Source organism: Diabrotica virgifera, chromosome 1 (genome assembly GCF_917563875.1).
Source record: "Diabrotica virgifera virgifera chromosome 1, PGI_DIABVI_V3a".
Classification (NCBI taxonomy): Eukaryota; Metazoa; Arthropoda; class Insecta; order Coleoptera; family Chrysomelidae; genus Diabrotica; species Diabrotica virgifera.
This window is the reverse complement of record NC_065443.1, coordinates 156,467,575-156,485,718: the sequence shown is the minus strand read 5'-3', so window position 1 is coordinate 156,485,718 and position 18,144 is coordinate 156,467,575. Positions and strand designations below refer to the sequence as shown.

General features: G+C 33.8%; 1 protein-coding gene across 3 annotated transcripts in view; it reads left to right on the top strand.

The window, feature by feature from the left end:
- LOC126878779 (monocarboxylate transporter 3) overlaps window positions 1-18,144 on the top strand; it is a 407,545-nt gene that overhangs the window by 360,201 nt on the left and 29,200 nt on the right. For all 3 annotated transcript variants that reach the window (XM_050641676.1, XM_050641677.1, XM_050641678.1), the window contains exons 4-5: window positions 9,414-9,592; window positions 14,603-14,825. In XM_050641676.1, the coding sequence (XP_050497633.1) occupies window positions 9,414-9,592; window positions 14,603-14,825 (402 nt within the window). The remainder of the gene's footprint in view (window positions 1-9,413; window positions 9,593-14,602; window positions 14,826-18,144) is intronic.

Sequence of the window (18,144 nt, the reverse complement as noted above, 5' to 3'; positions counted from 1 at the left end):
ACAACAAAAAATGGATCAAAAAATGGATGAAACACAACAAAAAATGGATGAGACACAACAAAATTTGGATCAAAAAATGGAGGAAACACAACAGAAAATGGATGAAACACAACAAAAAATGGATGAAACACAACAAAAATTGGATCAAAAAATGGATGAAACACAACAAAAAATGAAACAAGCAATAGAAGAGAACAACAAGAAAATGGAGGAACGCATAGGAAAGTATGAAAAGGAAGTAAAAGGATGTTTGACAACAATGAAAAACGAGATGAAAGAACAAGAAATGAAAATTCAAAATAAAATAAAGGAGATAACGAATTGCCAGAAAAAAGAAATGGAAAGTTTGGAAAACAAGTTGCAAAACGCTATTCAAGCAGACATAGAAGAAGTGGAAAGAAAGATTGCGGAAATCAATACGCAACAAAATGTCGGAGAAAGAAGAGAAATGGTTATACATAGCACAGATGACGTGAAGATAAGGTTTGGCGGGGATGTAAGAAGATTACACCCAGTGCCGTTCATAAATAGCCTGAAAAAGAAAATACAACACATCGGAAATTTCGAAACAGCAAAAGAAACTATCAGAAACCATCTCAAATATGAAGCAAGCCTATGGTTCGATTGCAAAGAAGAAGAATTTGACAGTTGGCAACAATTTGAACAAAAATTTTTGAATTATTTCTGGGGAAAAGTCCAACAATTGGAAATTAACAAGGAATTGCAAAATGGGAAATACAATGATAGGATGGGTATATCAGAAAGGACATATGCATTACAAATTTACTATAACGCAAAACATTTACAATATAATTACTCATCGGAACAATTAGTCGAACTGATTGCAAGACATTTCGAAGAAACGCTGGAAGACCAGATCACATTGCAAAACTACAAAGACATAGATAGTTTATGCCAATTCCTACAAATAAGAGAATCACGTTTAAGAGAAAGAAAATCAAGAAGGTCGCGAGAAGATTACAGGCCCCGAGAAACACAGGATTACAGAGATAGAAATCAAAATAGGAGGGACTATACAAGACGAGATTTTAATCCCAGAAGGGAAAACGAAAATAGAGACAACGGAAGAGGAAATTATGAACAAAGAAATAGGCAATGGAATGAGGACAGAAATCGAGAATACCAGAATAGAAACACCACACTCGCAAATCAAGAAAACAGAAATAATGGTAAACAAAATGAACAGGGATATCGAGAAAACCGAAACAGATCCGACAGACCAAGAGAAAATAGAAGAGAAGTAAATAATACCCAGACAGATGAATATGACGGAGAGAGACATTATGACGAAAATATAAACAACGATGAGCAACCGGCGTCTTTTCACGACGGCGCTCACTAAAAACCAAAAATCAAACAGGAATCTTTTGTAACCCCAAGGAGTTTATTAAATTGGCAAGAAACAACGAAAAGAAAAATGGAGTTAATTTAAAATTTGTGGATGGATTTATCAACGAGAAACCAATTAAAATTATGATAGACACTGGATCTGAAATAACATTGGTCAACAGAAAACTAATAGAAGAAGTTAACTTAACAAATTTAATTTACAAAATACCTAGGGTAAATTTAGTGGGCGCAAACAAACGGACATTGGCAACTATAAATGAAGGCATACGAGTAATGGTACGACTGGGTAAGAAGATGTATGCACTACAATGTGTAATAATGCCAAACATGTCACATGACATGATAGTAGGAGTTGACGAATTGGCAGAAAAACATGTAGTGATAGATTTTAAAAATAATACGATGAATCTAACAGAAGAAAAAGAAGAAGAACAGGACAAGGAACAGGAGAAACAAAATACGGACGAATCAGGTAAAGAACAAACAGTGGAAATGAATTTGGCAACGACGCAAGGACAAAGAAGAAAAGGGAGAAAAAGTCAGAAAAAGACAAAAGAAAATGAAACCTGTGGCTCCTCAAAAGAAGAGTTGAGCCCAGAAGAAGAAAAATTGAGAGTATCAAAAGCAAAAGAAAACTGGGATTCCTCAAAAGAAGAGATGAGCTCAGGAGAAGAAGAAATAAAGCTAACAAATGAAAGCGAAAAAGATATGATCGAAACAGTGGCATTTGAAGAGGAGGCATATGAAAACGAGGATGCAGAATACACGGTAAAAGTATGTGAAAAATCTGAGGAAAAAGACAGAAGATTGATATGGGAAAAAGGGAAAAACAACATAACAGCCGACACTCTAACACAGGATGAGGACACTGAAAATAAGGAAACAATTACTCTACAGGTGGGACTAATTAGAGTAATACAAGAAGAGTGGGTATAAGACGTAGATTAAAGTAAGGAAATATACAGGGAGTTGATTTTGCCTCGAGAAAATTTATTTTAAAATGCAGATAAATTTTATCGAATACAAGGCGGGGATTTGTTATATTTCTATGTGATATGAAAATTAAATTTTGATAATTATAAACAGAATTCAATTTAATATAAAATATTTTCAATTTTCTCAACCACGGGCATATAAATTTAGAACAACCTGTATACAACAAATTGTTATATTTAATTTTAAGAAGTGATTAGAAGAAGCATACGAAACTCGGGACAATGCGCTTAGAATAAACAAAGTGAATGGCGCGTACCATTATCGTTGTTCGCGGAAGGTTCGATCATTAGCCTATGCGAAATAAGACTCAAGTGAAATCGATAATAGGTCATTATCGTTGTTCGCGGAAGGTTCGATCATTAGCCTATGCTAAATAAGACTCAGTTGAAGTAGATAATAGGTCATTAAATTTTGTAAATAGTAGAAAGTAATTTTAGAATGGGAATTAACTATTTTTTTTGGAAATCCATTAAGCATATTTAGAAAGATTAAAAATTGGTTTTGAGAAATACTGCGAACGAGAGTTGGTGGTGGAAGGTTGATTTGTGAATCTGGAAGGGATATTTAGAAAGTAGGGGAATGAATGAAAAAGATAGATCAGAATGTTTTGAGCTGTCGAGAAGTGAAGTCCAGTAGTAGACGGTAGTGTACGGAGAGTGAGAAAGCCGGTGTAGTTCCGTGAGTGTGGAGTATCTATCGTGGAACGAGAGGTAGGCCAGGTTGAGAGTAAAAGAACCTCCTTGAGCCAAGAGTGCCCCGGTAGCTGATTGCAGTTTCGAAAAAGGTAGAATACAGCATCACGACAGAAGCAGGAACGAGAGCTATACGAGCTAGTTTTCAAAGCAGAACATTACTGAAAGCCAGGACGAGGTTTTGATCGCAGCCAAGGATAGCAGGAAACGGGTCTTGTGTGAAGACATTCTCAGTTCACCAGAAAAAGGTCAGTCTCATTTGTTTGGACATGAATGTATGGGTTTTTCATATTAAATACCACATTATAAATTGAAGAACATAATAAATAATATCAGAAAAGCTTCATCAAACTTAAATAGAATTATTGCTAATAAATCATAATAGTTAAATGTTAATAAAAACTTTCAATTGGAAACCAAAAGGAAATAAGATTCCCATGTGTAAATGTTATGTTTAAGAATAATAAGATATAGCAAATATTAAGCAGTGATTGCCATTTAAATAAAATAAACAATATTTTGATTATAATTGTAACCCATATGTGTATTATTTTACTTTTTTCTTTCCTATCCCGATTAGGAACCATCGAGAAATACTTAGAAGCCACGTAAGTAAGTAATTAATTTTATAAAAAGCCCTGAGATTGAAAACATATTGATATGTGATCTGGTAAATTAATTAGATTATTATTAATGCATTGATTAAATTAAATGACATATAAGAATATTATCTCATATCAATAATCAAGATCACATCAATATATATATATATATATATATATATATATATATATATATATATATATATATATATATATATATATATATATATATATATATATATATATATATATAAACTAGAAATGATCACAGCTGATTAGTAATTATCAATTTACAAATTATTGGGTTAACAGCTGAAATGGAAGACTCAGTGTACTCTTTTCTACGATTCCAATATTTCGTTAACAGTCGTTAACATCATCAGGGACGCTGAAATAATATTAAAGGTATAATAGTGAAACTGGGTATTAAAAAACAACTCACCAGTTTGAGATTTTAGTCAACGATGTTATAAATGTGTAAAAAAGCGGCATTAACAAAAAGAATTGCAGTGAATGTTATTAAAAATTAAAAAATATAACAAATATAAAAAAATGGAACTATAATATAAATAACTATGCTAAAAAACCACTAATTATTAAAATCTTTTAAATTCGTCGCACAGAAAGGTATTAGAGACAATTATGTCAATATACTGTCAATTATGACAGAAAGAGGTAGTATATTATGAACTAGAATCTAAACTAAAATCTTTATTGACATTTAAGTTTTTATCAAGTTCAAGAAGGAAAGAATAGATCTCTGTTAATTGTTTAATATCTGTTCTTTTGTTAATTGTCTGTTCATTCTGATAAATAAATGCCATTTCAAGAAAAGTTCTTTTGTGATAGTTCTTTTCATTTGTTAAAATTTTTACAGATTCAAAGTCCATATTATGGCTTTCATTTACAACATGTGTAGCTAAAGAGCACCTGTCTGGATATAATCTACAATCACTTTTATGACTTGTCATACGATCTTTGAATTTATTGGTACATGAAACCAATAAGTTCAGGTAGATACCTGAATTATTGGTCTTACCATAAACACTCAATAAAATTTAACTTAGTAAAACAAATGCGAACTAGGATTGAACGAATTACTGATAAATCATTCCATCAAACTAATCTAAAAAAACTATATAACATGTTTTTAGACAATTCTTATCCTCCTATAATGTTAAAACACTTATTATTTAACACTCCATCTATCACACCAACTATTGTAGATAATCATAATACAGCTAACAATAATAATGTTGTCATTCCGGAAATAGTTTCATTCATCTCTTTGCCCTTCATTAGAGAGATTACACCAAAACTCACACGAATTGTAAAAAACGAGCTAAACATCAAAATAGCTAGTAAACCAGTTTTAACTATTAATAACTTATTTTCAAAGATGAAGGATAGATCTCCAAAGGAGCTATTGACTGATGTAGTTTACAGTATACCATGTATTGATTGTGACAAACAGTACATAGGCCAAACAACTAGACGAGTCAAAGATCGTATGACAAGTCATAAAAGTGATTGTAGATTATATCCAGACAGGTGCTCTTTAGCTACACATGTTGTAAATTAAAGCCATAATATGGACTTTGAATCTGTAAAAATTTTAACAAATGAAAAGAACTATCACAAAAGAACTTTTCTTGAAATAGCATTTATTTATCAGAATGAACAGACAATTAACAAAAGAACAGATATTAAACAATTAACAGAGATCTATTCTTTCCTTCTTGAACTTGATAAAAACTTAAATGTCAATAAAGATTTTAGTTTAGATTCTAGTTCATAATATACTACCTCTTTCTGTCATAATTGACAGTATATTATATAGTGGTTTTTTAGCATAGTTATTTATATTATAGTTCCATTTTTTTATATTTGTTATATTTTTTAATTTTTAATAACATTCACTGCAATTCTTTTTGTTAATGCCGCTTTTTTACACATTTATAACATCGTTGACTAAAATCTCAAACTGGTGAGTTGTTTTTTAATACCCAGTTTCACTATTATACCTTTAATATTATTTCAGCGTCCCTGATGATGTTAACGACTGTTAACGAAATATTGGAATCGTAGAAAAGAGTACACTGAGTCTTCCATTTCAGCTGTTAACCCAATAATTTGTAAATTGATAATTACTAATCAGCTGTGATCATTTCTAGTTTATATATATATATATATATATATATATATATATATATATATATATATATATATATATATATATATATATATATATATATATATTCGGTAGGTTTTAGAATCGGTCGTAATCTATTTTTCATATCCCTGAGTGAGAAGGGGGATTCCCCCTAACATTACAAAATGTAATAAATAAATAAAAACGTAATAAAAAACTATTCGCATTGAGACTAAGTACTAAGTAGAGAATATACAAAGCTGCTATAAAGCCCGTAATAACATACACTACAGAAACTAAACCAGAAACAACAAAAGCAGAAGATTGCTTGAAGCAACAGAAATGAAGGTACTTCGCGACATAGCTAGAAAGACTCTTCTACACAGAGAAACAAGTGAAGACATACAAATACATATGGGGTAGACGATATTAATGGTTGTGTCCATGGTAATTCCTAAACAGGAAGAGAGAGTGGTAACTATATACATATTAGCAGAATGGAAGAAAGATGAATGGTGAGAATCGCTCGAGATAAATGACCAGAGAGATGGAAAAGTATAGGCCGACCCGAAAAATATGGAGTAACCATCTGAGCAATGGTGCAGATGGATGAAATTTAAACAGGCAATCAGCCTAGAATAAAGAAGAAAGACGAAAAAGAACTGTTCTTTCTATTTTGAAGAGACATTGTAACATTAAATTCTTTAATATTATCATTGCAAAATACCTTTGTGTAATTTCATAATTTACGTTCGCCTTTGTTAAAAAAAATAAGCTAACCGACTTACTCCGGTTCTCATCAAAAAAGAACTTTCGATTGACTCGACAAATTTCTTGAAGAGTTCTCGATAACTCGTCTTTGTGATCAGTTTGCTTGAAGTAGTTTCGGAGTATTGATTTGATTCAAAATTTAACTGCAAGTGGATAAAGTCAACAACTGAGTGGAAAGATATTATTTGATATGTTACGGTTCAAGTTGATTATCCAGTTGGGGTTGACTTTTCCTAGTTCGAGTCGACTCAAACGGCTGGTATTATAAATATAAAATGAAGGTTTTTATTGAACATTTACTAGTAAAAGTAGACTCCAACTATTAGTTAAAGTATACTCTTCCCAATACCATTTAGTAAAAGTTGATTCACATAAACAACAAACAACCGATTCTAGAAATTAAATGTTACTGTATATTATGTTCAAATCGTGATATTTATAGTCCAGGCTGTATCCTCGCCCCCGTTAGGTAAATTATTCCAGTTCGATTCTTTTGCACAAACTTACTCAAAAAGAGGTCCTTATAACGAATCCACAGGGTGTCAGGTGGTACCGTAATCGAAAAATTGTTTAAACAATTTTTTTTAAACAAATTCACAAAAAAATTCACTTCGGACATTTTTTACATCATTTGGGTCATTCGGAGCAAAAGAGGTCTTTTGCGATTTTTCTGTAAAATTTATTGTTCTCGAGTTATACGCGATTTAAAATTTGAAAAATGCGAAAATGACCATTTTCAAGGCTTATTAACTCAGTTAAAAATTATTATTATGAAAGTCAGAAAGTCGCCAAATTAAATTTTAATGACCCCCCTACAAGGTACTGAAGAAATATTTGTCATTATTGTATCACTAAGCTGTTATTTTTAATTATTAACAATGAGCGCTAGGAGCGTATTGAGGCTGCTGTCAATGAGAGTGCGACTGAGATGCACCATTGGACGGTCAGAATGGAGGATCTTACTCGCACTCACATTGATGGCGGGCTCAATACGCTTTTAGCGCTCATTGTTGCTAATTAAAAATAACAGCTCAGTAATAAAATAATGACAAAAATTTCTTCAGGATCTTGTAAGGGGGGGGGGGGGGCTTTAAACTTTGATTAGGTGACTTTCTGACTTTCATAATAATAGTTTTTAATCGAGTTATTAAGCCTTAAAAATGGTCATTTCGCATTTTTCAAATTTTAAATCGCGTATAACTCGAAAACTATCAATTTTAGAGAAAAATCACCAAGAGACCTTTTTTGCTCCGAATGACCAAAATAATCTAAAAAAAATTGTCCGGAGCGAAATATTTAGTTATTTATAAAACAGTTCATGAAGTATGCTTTTTGCGCACGCACGCGATGTTTAGAGCACGAGCGGGCCGAGTGCTATACATCGCCTAAGTGCGCAAGTACTTCACGCACAGTTTCATACAATATTTTATTTACCAAAAAACAAATAAAAAAACTGCAACTCTTCGTCACTGGAATACATTCCTATTTTACAATTTTTTAGAACTTTGACATTTAAAAATTCAAACTTTTGTAAAACCACAAAACTGTCAAAACTTTTTTTGTAATTTATTGCTCACATGTCATCTCGATGACAAGGCGAAAGTTAAGGATATTTGATTATATGAAAGTGTGCGAAAAAGTAAATCCCATTTAAAAAACATTATTACTTCAGGCACACTTTAAACCCTTCATGTACTGCTATCTATATTTACAATTTTCACACAATAAAAATTTATACATAATATGAGGTAGAGTGGATAAGAATTATTTTTGTGAATTTGGTTAACAAAAATTGGTTAAACAATTTTTCGACCACGGTACCGCCTGACACTGTGCATTTGTTATAAGGATGTATTTGTTTGAGTGAGTTACAGCCTGGACTAATAAGTAGTTGAAACGGTCAAAACAAAGAGACGCACACTCATCAAAAATGCACGTGAGATTATACTCGTATAAATTGTATAATCTACTTTTACTAACAAGGGTTAGGAAGAGTCAACTTCAACTAGTAAAAGTTGATTTAAATTTTTCAAATCAACTTTTACTGCTCGTTTCAGTTGGAGTTGACTCGAACTAGGAAAAGTCAACTCTAACTGAGAATCAACTTAACTGTAACAGATACACTAATTGAATTCAAACGAAGGCTAATTGTATAAAATATAAGGAGATATTTTAATTCAATATATTTTTAGCTTGGTTTTTGTGATTAGATCAGAATGTATTAGATTGTGATCTAAAGGATTCGAAAAAAATTAATGCATTTAAATAGCATTGGAGCAAGATTTTGCGCCTACCCCCTTAAAAGAAGAGTGTATTATTTTCAATGGCATACAGTATCTTTAATAACAAATTTCCATCAAGTACCGGTCTTCTCAGATCTCTATTAATCTGAGAAGACCAATATTGAAAATAAATAGAAAACTTGGCCAGATCGTGAAAAAATTCTATCGTTCAGAAATTTATGTTGTATTTCCAATGTACCACATCACTTTTTGGAAAGTCATAAATAAATTACATGATGTTAATGATGTTGATAACTTTCAGGAAATTTAATGCACTTTTGAACTTGCGAGAAAACTGAACTGAAAATTAATATCGTTCAACCGGTAACAATATTATTAAATAAAGCTTGTCATAAGGACTATTAATAAAAAGTTACAACGTGTATTGGCCATACTGACAAAAAGAGACATTTTTTATTTCACCGTTTTCTCATAATTCCCTTCAGTACTTTGCATTACGACATTCAGTAACAATTAACAATGATATAATATTTTCAATATTATATTTTTTTTTGGTAACTCTTGTAATTTTTTATATTTGTTTCAGCTGGTGATATATGCCCTTGCCTGGTATTACCTGATAGTTTTAAATCTGCACTGTCGCAAATGTTGGACGTGAGCCTGTTGAAAAATCCAGTATTTTTAATGATAGGAATTTCGAATTTGTTCGGAATGGCAGGCTTGTACATACCTTTCGTCTACCTTGTTGAATGCGCTAAATTAGATGTAAGTATTATTTATGCTTCTATTTACTAAACTTACGAGCAAAAACATCGACTCAGTCGATGAATAATATCTAATTGTAGTTTATGCTTAGTAATTTATGTGAATTAAAACAACTCATGCCGAAAAATATTCTCTATTATAGAGCTTCCAAAAAATAACTGTTTTATGCAAATTGGCAACGTGTTGTAAAATTTGCCTATTTCTGTATGGTATAGAGCAGCGTTTCCAAATTTTTTTTGTCGAGGAGCACTATTCAGAACAGAAATTCTGTAGGGAGCACTTAACATATTGCACCTGAAACCTAAATAGGTGCCACAGAGAACGAGAGATATTGGTTGGGGAAGGGGGGATATTAACCATTACATTTTCTATTCACTTTATTCAATTTTTTTTTTCAATCGCAAACATAAGAAACGTAATTACATGACGAAAAACAAAAATGAAATGAACACACAAATCCTTTTTATTAAATCTTAAAAACGTAATCTCTTCATTTTAATGTGAAGAATGAGGCTGCCTTGATTTTTACAGGTTAGTAATATCCGGCTGAATTTGGGATAACTGCAATCGAATGTCAAGTTCCGCATTCAGTCGAGATCCATATTTTGTTTTAGTGGCCACATAGGCAGAGAATGCTGCTTCACATAAGTATGTTGTTGCAAAAGGGAGAAGAAAAATGTTCGCTTTATCTGAAAAAATTTTAAATTCGTCTTTGAGTTGACACCAAAAATCTACTAGCGATTTACTACATCCGATGTCAAATCTGTCAGGCATTCATACTGCTGAGATGTTAAGGAATCTGGTTTTTTTAACATTGCAAGTTATGGATCTGCAACCCAGAAGTTTTCTTTAATTTTGTCGTGGAATTCCTCAGGAAAATAGTAAATTTAGCAGATGAATGTGGAACTTCAGTTATGTCCGATTCCAGTTCTTCTCTAAATTCTGTGATTAGTTGGAAGCTATCCAGATTTTTATTTTTCACCGATTCTGCCCAAAAAATTAATTTCTTCTTATACGCTTGTATTTTATCATTGGCGTTAAAGACAGTAGTTATTGTCTTTCCCTGAAATGAGAGACTAACTTTATTGACCTTGTTGAAAATATCTGTTGAATATGCCAATTTAATTAACCAATGCTCGTTACACAATCGATCACCCAAGGCAAGATTGTTGTTAATTAGGAAGGTTCTAACTTCAGCTCTCATTTCAAAGAGCCTAGCTAAACATTTGCCGCGAGAAAGCCACCTTACTTCTGTATGAAGAAGTAAAGACGAATGTATACTGCCAGTGTCATCGCACATCACTCTTAACAGCCTTGTATTCAGTGGTCGTGATTTGATAAAATTAATTATCTTCACGGCTTCGTCCAAGACTACTTTTAAGGAACGCGGCATTTTTTTCACAGCGAGTCTATGGCGGTAGAGGATACAGTGGCTACTGCTGCATTCCTTGGTTTTTTCCTTTATTCTTGAAATGACGCCCGACGTTCTTCCAGTCATTGCCTTCACGCCGTCTGTGCACACATCGACGCAGTTATCCCAGGGAATGCTATTTTCTGTGAAAAAGCTTTCTATTAACTTCGGCATTTCGGCACCAGTTGTGTTAGTTGGTTTGGCACCAATGGTTTGCAAAAAAGTAGATTCTCTTGAAAAGACTCCAAGTGCTGATACCGCACAAATGCTATTAAAATTGCCAACCCAGCTAAATCTCTTGACTCATCTATCTGTAGTGAAAACTTTTTTATTCGAGAAAGTAAGGTAGTTTTTACATCCTCTGTCAAGTCTCCGATGCGGCGCGAGATTGTATTACATATTTACGACTTATTTATTTTTTTTTCTGATGTTTAACCGTTTATTATCGCCATATTATAGCGGAGCTTTTTTTTCTAATGTTTATATCTCCATATAGCGGAGCACCTGTAGATGCTTCGCGGAGCACAGTTTGGGAAACGCTGGTATAGAGAATGCAGCAAACATTGTAACGGGCATGTTCTACGCAATGTAGGCCTCTATTAATTTGCTAGTGGTCGTCTCGGTCGCTTTTCAAATGTTGATGTGTCTGTACAGTTTGAAGTGCAGTAAGTAAATATTTTACAAATAGATAATTGCGTTATTACGAGGGGGCTATAGTCAGATAACTTCGCCCGTCGTCTACTTATGACGACGTCTGCAGTCTCAAGGGCATACCATCGCTACCAGAAGGCCGGTAGCTACAGTCGACGACCAGGTTCGGGTCGGCGATGTGTAACGACAGACAGGGACTATCGATTCATTGTCCTGAGTGCCCTGCAGAATCGGCACGCGACAGGAGTTGAGCTTCAACAATAATCCTTGATGAATGCACGAGGTGTTACCGTCACCCAGTTAACAGTTAGGAGAAGACTTTATGCTGCCACTTTGACTCCCAGATAAACTAACATAGTGCCCAAATTCAACGCACGTCACAAACAAGCTTTTCAGTTTGCCCAAGATCAAGTCAATTATGACCTTGTCAATAAAGGGAGAAAATAGTTGTCTGTTACATTCTGGAATATTTCGGATGTTATGGGGGCATGTAGTAGGTGACTCCCGTTTAGGCATCTTTTGTGCCTTCTCAGGACGTGACGGACGACATTGAAAACTGAAGACCAGAGAAAGGAGGCCTTACTGAACGTAACGGCTCTTTTCAGCTGTTTTTTATGACTCCAGTTGTGGTACACGTCGAGCGCAGCAGTGCATGTCACCTCCATACGGACAGGTATAATTCTGTTCTGATCTTGATAACTCCTGTTCTGTTCTCCGCTGATGTGAGATCAGCGTATATTGGAACAATAAAACAGTGTAAATGCTCGAATTACCGAACACAAGAGAAATTGTCGCCTTGGTACCCAAGTACTGAGAGTACCCAAGAAATCACCAAATTCTATCCCAAGAAACACAGGTGCTCTGTGGAACATCACACTACTATCCACGGATGTTCAGAGAGGCCATCGAAATTAAAAAACATCCGACTACCTTTCTTTGTAAAAAAGAGCGTAGACATTTAAACAGGATGTGTCTTTTAACACTACGAAATACAAAATTCTCACCGGAGACACCAAAAATTTCAGTACCGATTCCGACACCGATACCAATTTTAATACCGGGCCAACCGACAGATCTTTGGAGGCATAAGACGGATACAGATAGCACAGGTAGTCATGGAGGAAGGTCATCACTGAGCGACGGAAACGATAGGTATAGTACTACAAGCTGTCTAAGAGACTCATTAGTATTCAGCTCAGTTGTTCGAGGTGTGGAATTCCATAAACAAGGGATCTACCTGTGTTATGAAATGACCCCTTGTTTATGTAATTTCACACCTCGAACAATAACACACCGCTGAGCTGAATATGAAAGAGTCTCTTAGATAGCTGATCCTACTATGACGTACCTATAATTATTCCACTATCTCATCGTTTTTGATAATATTTGCGGAAGTTGCAGAGGGAACGCAAGCAAACACACCACGGTCTGTAAACCCTAATAATGATGTAATTTAAAGAGTTTTAGCTAATTTTTATATATATTGACATTTTTATATATTGACATAACCGTACATGATCAAAGAATTGAGCGTGTTAGAAAATATAATTACCTGGGAACTGTGATTAATGAAAACAACGACAACTCTGAAGAAATCAAGATCAGAATAGAAAAAGCTAGAGCTACTTTTACCAAAATGAAAACAGTTTTATGCGGAAGAGAGCTAAGTTTAAATCTTAAAATTCGCCTGATGAGATGTTACGTGATGTCAGTTCTTTTCTATGGAATGGAAGCTTGGACACTGAAAAAGATCGATACAAGGAAAATAGAAGCATTCGAGATGTGGATGTACCGCAGGATACTGAGAATATCGTGGACAGAGAGAGTGACAGACATGGAAGTGTTGCGAAGGATGCAGAAAGAAAAAGAACTTGCGCTTACTATTAAAAAGCGCAAACTGCAGTACTTGGGACATATAATGAGGGGACAAAAGTACCAGCTACTACAATTAATTATTCAGGGAAAAATAATAGGTAAAAGATCCATTGTCAGAAGAAAACATTCATGGTTGAAGAATTTAAGAGATTGGTACAAGCTGCCAATTATTTAGATCTACGGTATCAAAAATACGCATAGCCTTGATGATAGCCAAACTTCGGAACGAGGACGGCACCTGAAGAAGAAGAAAGCTAATTTTTAGTATTTGTTCCTGTCATTGTTGTGTAATCACAAGTATTTTTTTTTGGCCATGAGTATTTTGTATAAATGTTAATAATCAAAGACATTATAAATTATTTAGCAATACTAATTACGAGGCTTGTTCAATTGAAACGCATCTTTGGTCCAGAAAAAATTTATAGGCAAACATATCTACAAATCATTATCATTATAATTAAGGCACATATTCCATTGTTTCACAAACCCATGCATACCCTGTTTAAAGAATTCTTATGGCTCTAGCTCTAAGAATTCTTTTACGGTATTTTGTATTTCTTCATCCATCTGAAAACGACCACCTTTTAACGCCATGCTCGGTAGCCCACAGATGTGAAAGTGGTAGAGCGGTAAATCGGAACTATAGAGGGGTGCTATAATATTCTCCATTTTCTAGAGGTTTTCGTTATCCTGCTTGATGAACCTTGTTTAAAGTTTCAATATACAGGTTTTCGTTGAAATACACTCTGCGTTCTGTAAACTCTATGAGCAAGGATCCTTCATGGTTAAAAAAAATTATAACATTACCTTCCCCACAGAAGATTGAACTTTGTATGACCGCACGCTGATTATATTTGGACGAATTTTTAACAACAAACGCCATTTTTAAGTCACAATAGTTAAAATCTCATTCAAATACAAATGATAGGAGCAATTACAATTTTGTTCCAAGGCTAAGATGACCAAAGAGGTGTTTCAATTGAACAAGCTTATAAATGTATAAGTAATCTGGAAAATTTTATTTTAGGGAATTGAACAAGCTTATAAAAGTAATCTGGAAAATTTTATTTTAGGGAATTGATTCTTCTAAAGCATCTTTTTTGCTTTCCATTATCGGTATAACAAACACTGTGGGTCGTCTGGTATGCGGATACATAGCTGATTTTCCACAAGTCAACGCACTCTTTGTTAATAACTGTTGTTTAATTATATCTACGATAGCTGTAGCTTTAACTCCCTTATGCCACACGTATGGATTGTACGTCACCGTATCAATCTTTTTCGGAATCGCAGTATGTAAGTATCACTTCTGTTATTTTTTTTATAAGTTAATTCATGTGTTTAAAATATTACTAATGAAAAATTAAAAAAGAAAAATAATGATTGATAATAATAGTAGCCTTGGATGTTAAATTTGAAGTTACCAAAGCGTCATGGGGACCTGATGGGTTGTGAAGATTAGGTCCTAACACCAAAACAAGTTAGGTTTTCCATTTAAGTGGGGACTTTCCATTTTTTTAATTAAATTTTCCAAAAATCATTTTTTCCGATTATAACGCCATCTATCCATAATTCGAAAAAACGTCTCGATCAAAAGTTACTTATTTTTACATAAGCAATCCATATCTACAATAAAGAAATAAAATATTTACTATTTTAAAATAACCCCCCATCCCACATTTTTGAAAAGTATTGAACACATATTTTTCAGTTTTTCGATCTGATGTTTATTTCGCAGGGTTCCTATTTAATTTTAGAGTTACCCCCCACTCCGTGTGGGCTTGTGTTTGGTATCATTCGATAAATTTTTGAAAAATATTAAACACGTATTTTTTAGTTTTTCGATCTGATGTTCATTTTGCGAAATATTCGCTTTTTTTGAGAAACTTTGTGACTCACCCATTTCCTTACGTCCCACTCAAATCGTCAGATTTTTGAAATATACACTGTTCTTCATGTACTTAATTTACTTACCTTGGTTTAATCTGACGTTTTCGAATTTTTCTAAAGATAAATTTTTTTACGGCCGGCCCCCAATGCACGCCACTCTATTAAGAGTTCATATTATGCGGTAGGGGTACATTTACAAGGTAGTACAAGGTGCCCATGTGATTTTCAGACGCACTCGAGTATACCAGTGGAGATATCCCCAGTGGGGATTTTGCTCATACATGTGGGTAGACGATATTAATGGTTGGGTGCTAAACAGGAAAAAGAACTGGAATGAACATATCACCAGAATGGGAAAAAGAAGTATGGTGAGAACCGCTCCAATAAATCGCCAATAGGACAGAGAAGTATAGGACCACCCCGAAAAATGTGGAGCGATAATCTGAACGTTGATGCAGGTGGATGAACTTTAAACTTGCGATTCGCCTAGAATAAAGAAGGGAGAAGAAGAAAAACTGTCATTAAAATAAACCAAGTAAACAATTTCGTATTTCTAGACATCTCTCGACATCATTGTCTTTATCTTTATTCTTATTCCTTGTTGGCTTCCAACGATTCTTCAGTCTTGAGTTTCTAATTTTAGCATTATTTTGTGTCCCCGGCCCCGCCTAGACTTCACATGAGATTTGTCAATCTCTCATATACCTGTCCTAACGTTAGTTGGTATACCATCATATATCTCTCTCACAATGTTCAGAAACTGACTTTCTTATTCAGTGCTCACCAAAACCTCTCATGATAGTCTATCTTACACTTTCTCAAGATCAATACCAGAAGTGCCTTTGTTTCTTTATTTTTATGTTCTTCGATCGGCTGCCTTATAAATAATGAGAATTCTATCCGCTCTTCCTCTGACTTATATAGGGTGTCCCAAAAGTAGCGGAAAAAGCTGAAAAATACGTGTTCAATATTTTTCAAAAATCTATCGAATGACACCAAACACCAACACTCCACTCCCTGGAGGTGGGGTTGGGAGTAACTTTAAAATATTAAATAGGAACCCCCATTTTTTATTGCAATTTAGATTCCTTACGTAAAAATAAGCAACTTTTAATCGATACATTTTTCGAATTATGGATAGATGGCGCTATAATCGGGAAAAACGATCGTGATACCCTAGGCAAATTATAGAAACGGTCTAATATCTTGAGAAATACACTTCCAAATGAAAAACCAAAAAACATGTGTTTAATATTTTTCAAAAACCTATAGAATGACATCAAATACGACCCCCACTCCACTGACCCCCACTCCACCCCGTGGAGGTGGGGTGGGGAGTGACTTTAAAATCTTAAATAGGAACCTCCATTTTTATTGCAGATTTGTATTCCTCATGAAAAAATCAGTAACATTTATTCGAAATATTTTTTTAGAATTGATAGACGGCGCTAATAAATCGTAGTTTTCGATTATAGAGCCATCTATCAAGAATTCTAAAAAAATCTTGGAATAAACGTTACTTGTTTTCATGAGAAATACAAATCTGTAATAAAAAATGCAGGTTCCTATTTAGGATTTCAAAGTTACCCCCACCTCACCTCCCCGGGGAGACGTGGGGGTCGTGTTTGATGTCATTCTATAGGTTTTTTGAAAAATATTAAGCATGTGTTTTTTCGTTTTTAATTTGGAAATGTGTTTCTCGAGATATTAGAATGTTGCTATAATTTACCTAGGATATCACGATAAATCGTGTTTCCGATTATAGCGTCATCTATGCACAATTCGAAAAAATGTTTTGAATAAAAGTTGCTAATTTTTACGTAAGGAATCCAAATGTGCAAGCAAAAATTGGGATTCCTATTTAATATTTTACCTCCAGGGGGTGGAGTGATGGGGGGGGGGGCGTGTTTGGTGTCATTAGATCCGATGTTCATTTCGCGAAATATTCGTCCGTCGCGCTACTTTTGGTACACCCTGTGTAAAACTAAAACCCATTGTTGGATATTTCGATTTCCTCTTTTATTCGTCTATCAGTTGCCTTATTTCGACTTCCTCTTCCTCACGTATGACAATTTTTTTTTTCAATTTTTACGGTACTTTAGTTAGTACATTGTTGAATGTCTTTGTTTTTATACACAGCCATTAAAATCTTACATTTGGTAGTAAATTAGATAGTACAGTTGAGTCTAATGTTCTTTACCCGTGCGTCATCATTTAAAGCATACGAAATAAGTCGGAAATTTACTAAACGCAACAGCAAGTGACGGTAAGTAGCTACTCCTCCGATCACGGGTTAAAATTTGACGTTATCAAAAAATAAAATTTCAAAGTAAGTTTTGCTTTAAATTTTGGTGCAGAATTACAGCTACATTTGAAGTATTGATTAATAAATAAATAAACAATTTATAAAAAAATTCAATAACATATTTTCTTTTTGTTATTTTATGCACTTTGGCGGAACATTAAACACAATCATTCCTTAACTGAGTCAATGAGGTTAGCTTTGTACGTTGTCAAAATTAATCATAAAATATAAAATTAGTTGTGAAAACAACTGTTTGTATTTTATAAAAAACTTTAAAATGCAAAAATTTGACAAAATAACAGCAAAAATTCAACAAACTGACAGCCGCAAAAGTAAACAAACCAAAACGTCATAAATTGTACTTAAAATGTGAAAACATCCCCAATCGTCTTTTTGTACCTATCTCTTTTCAATGCACTA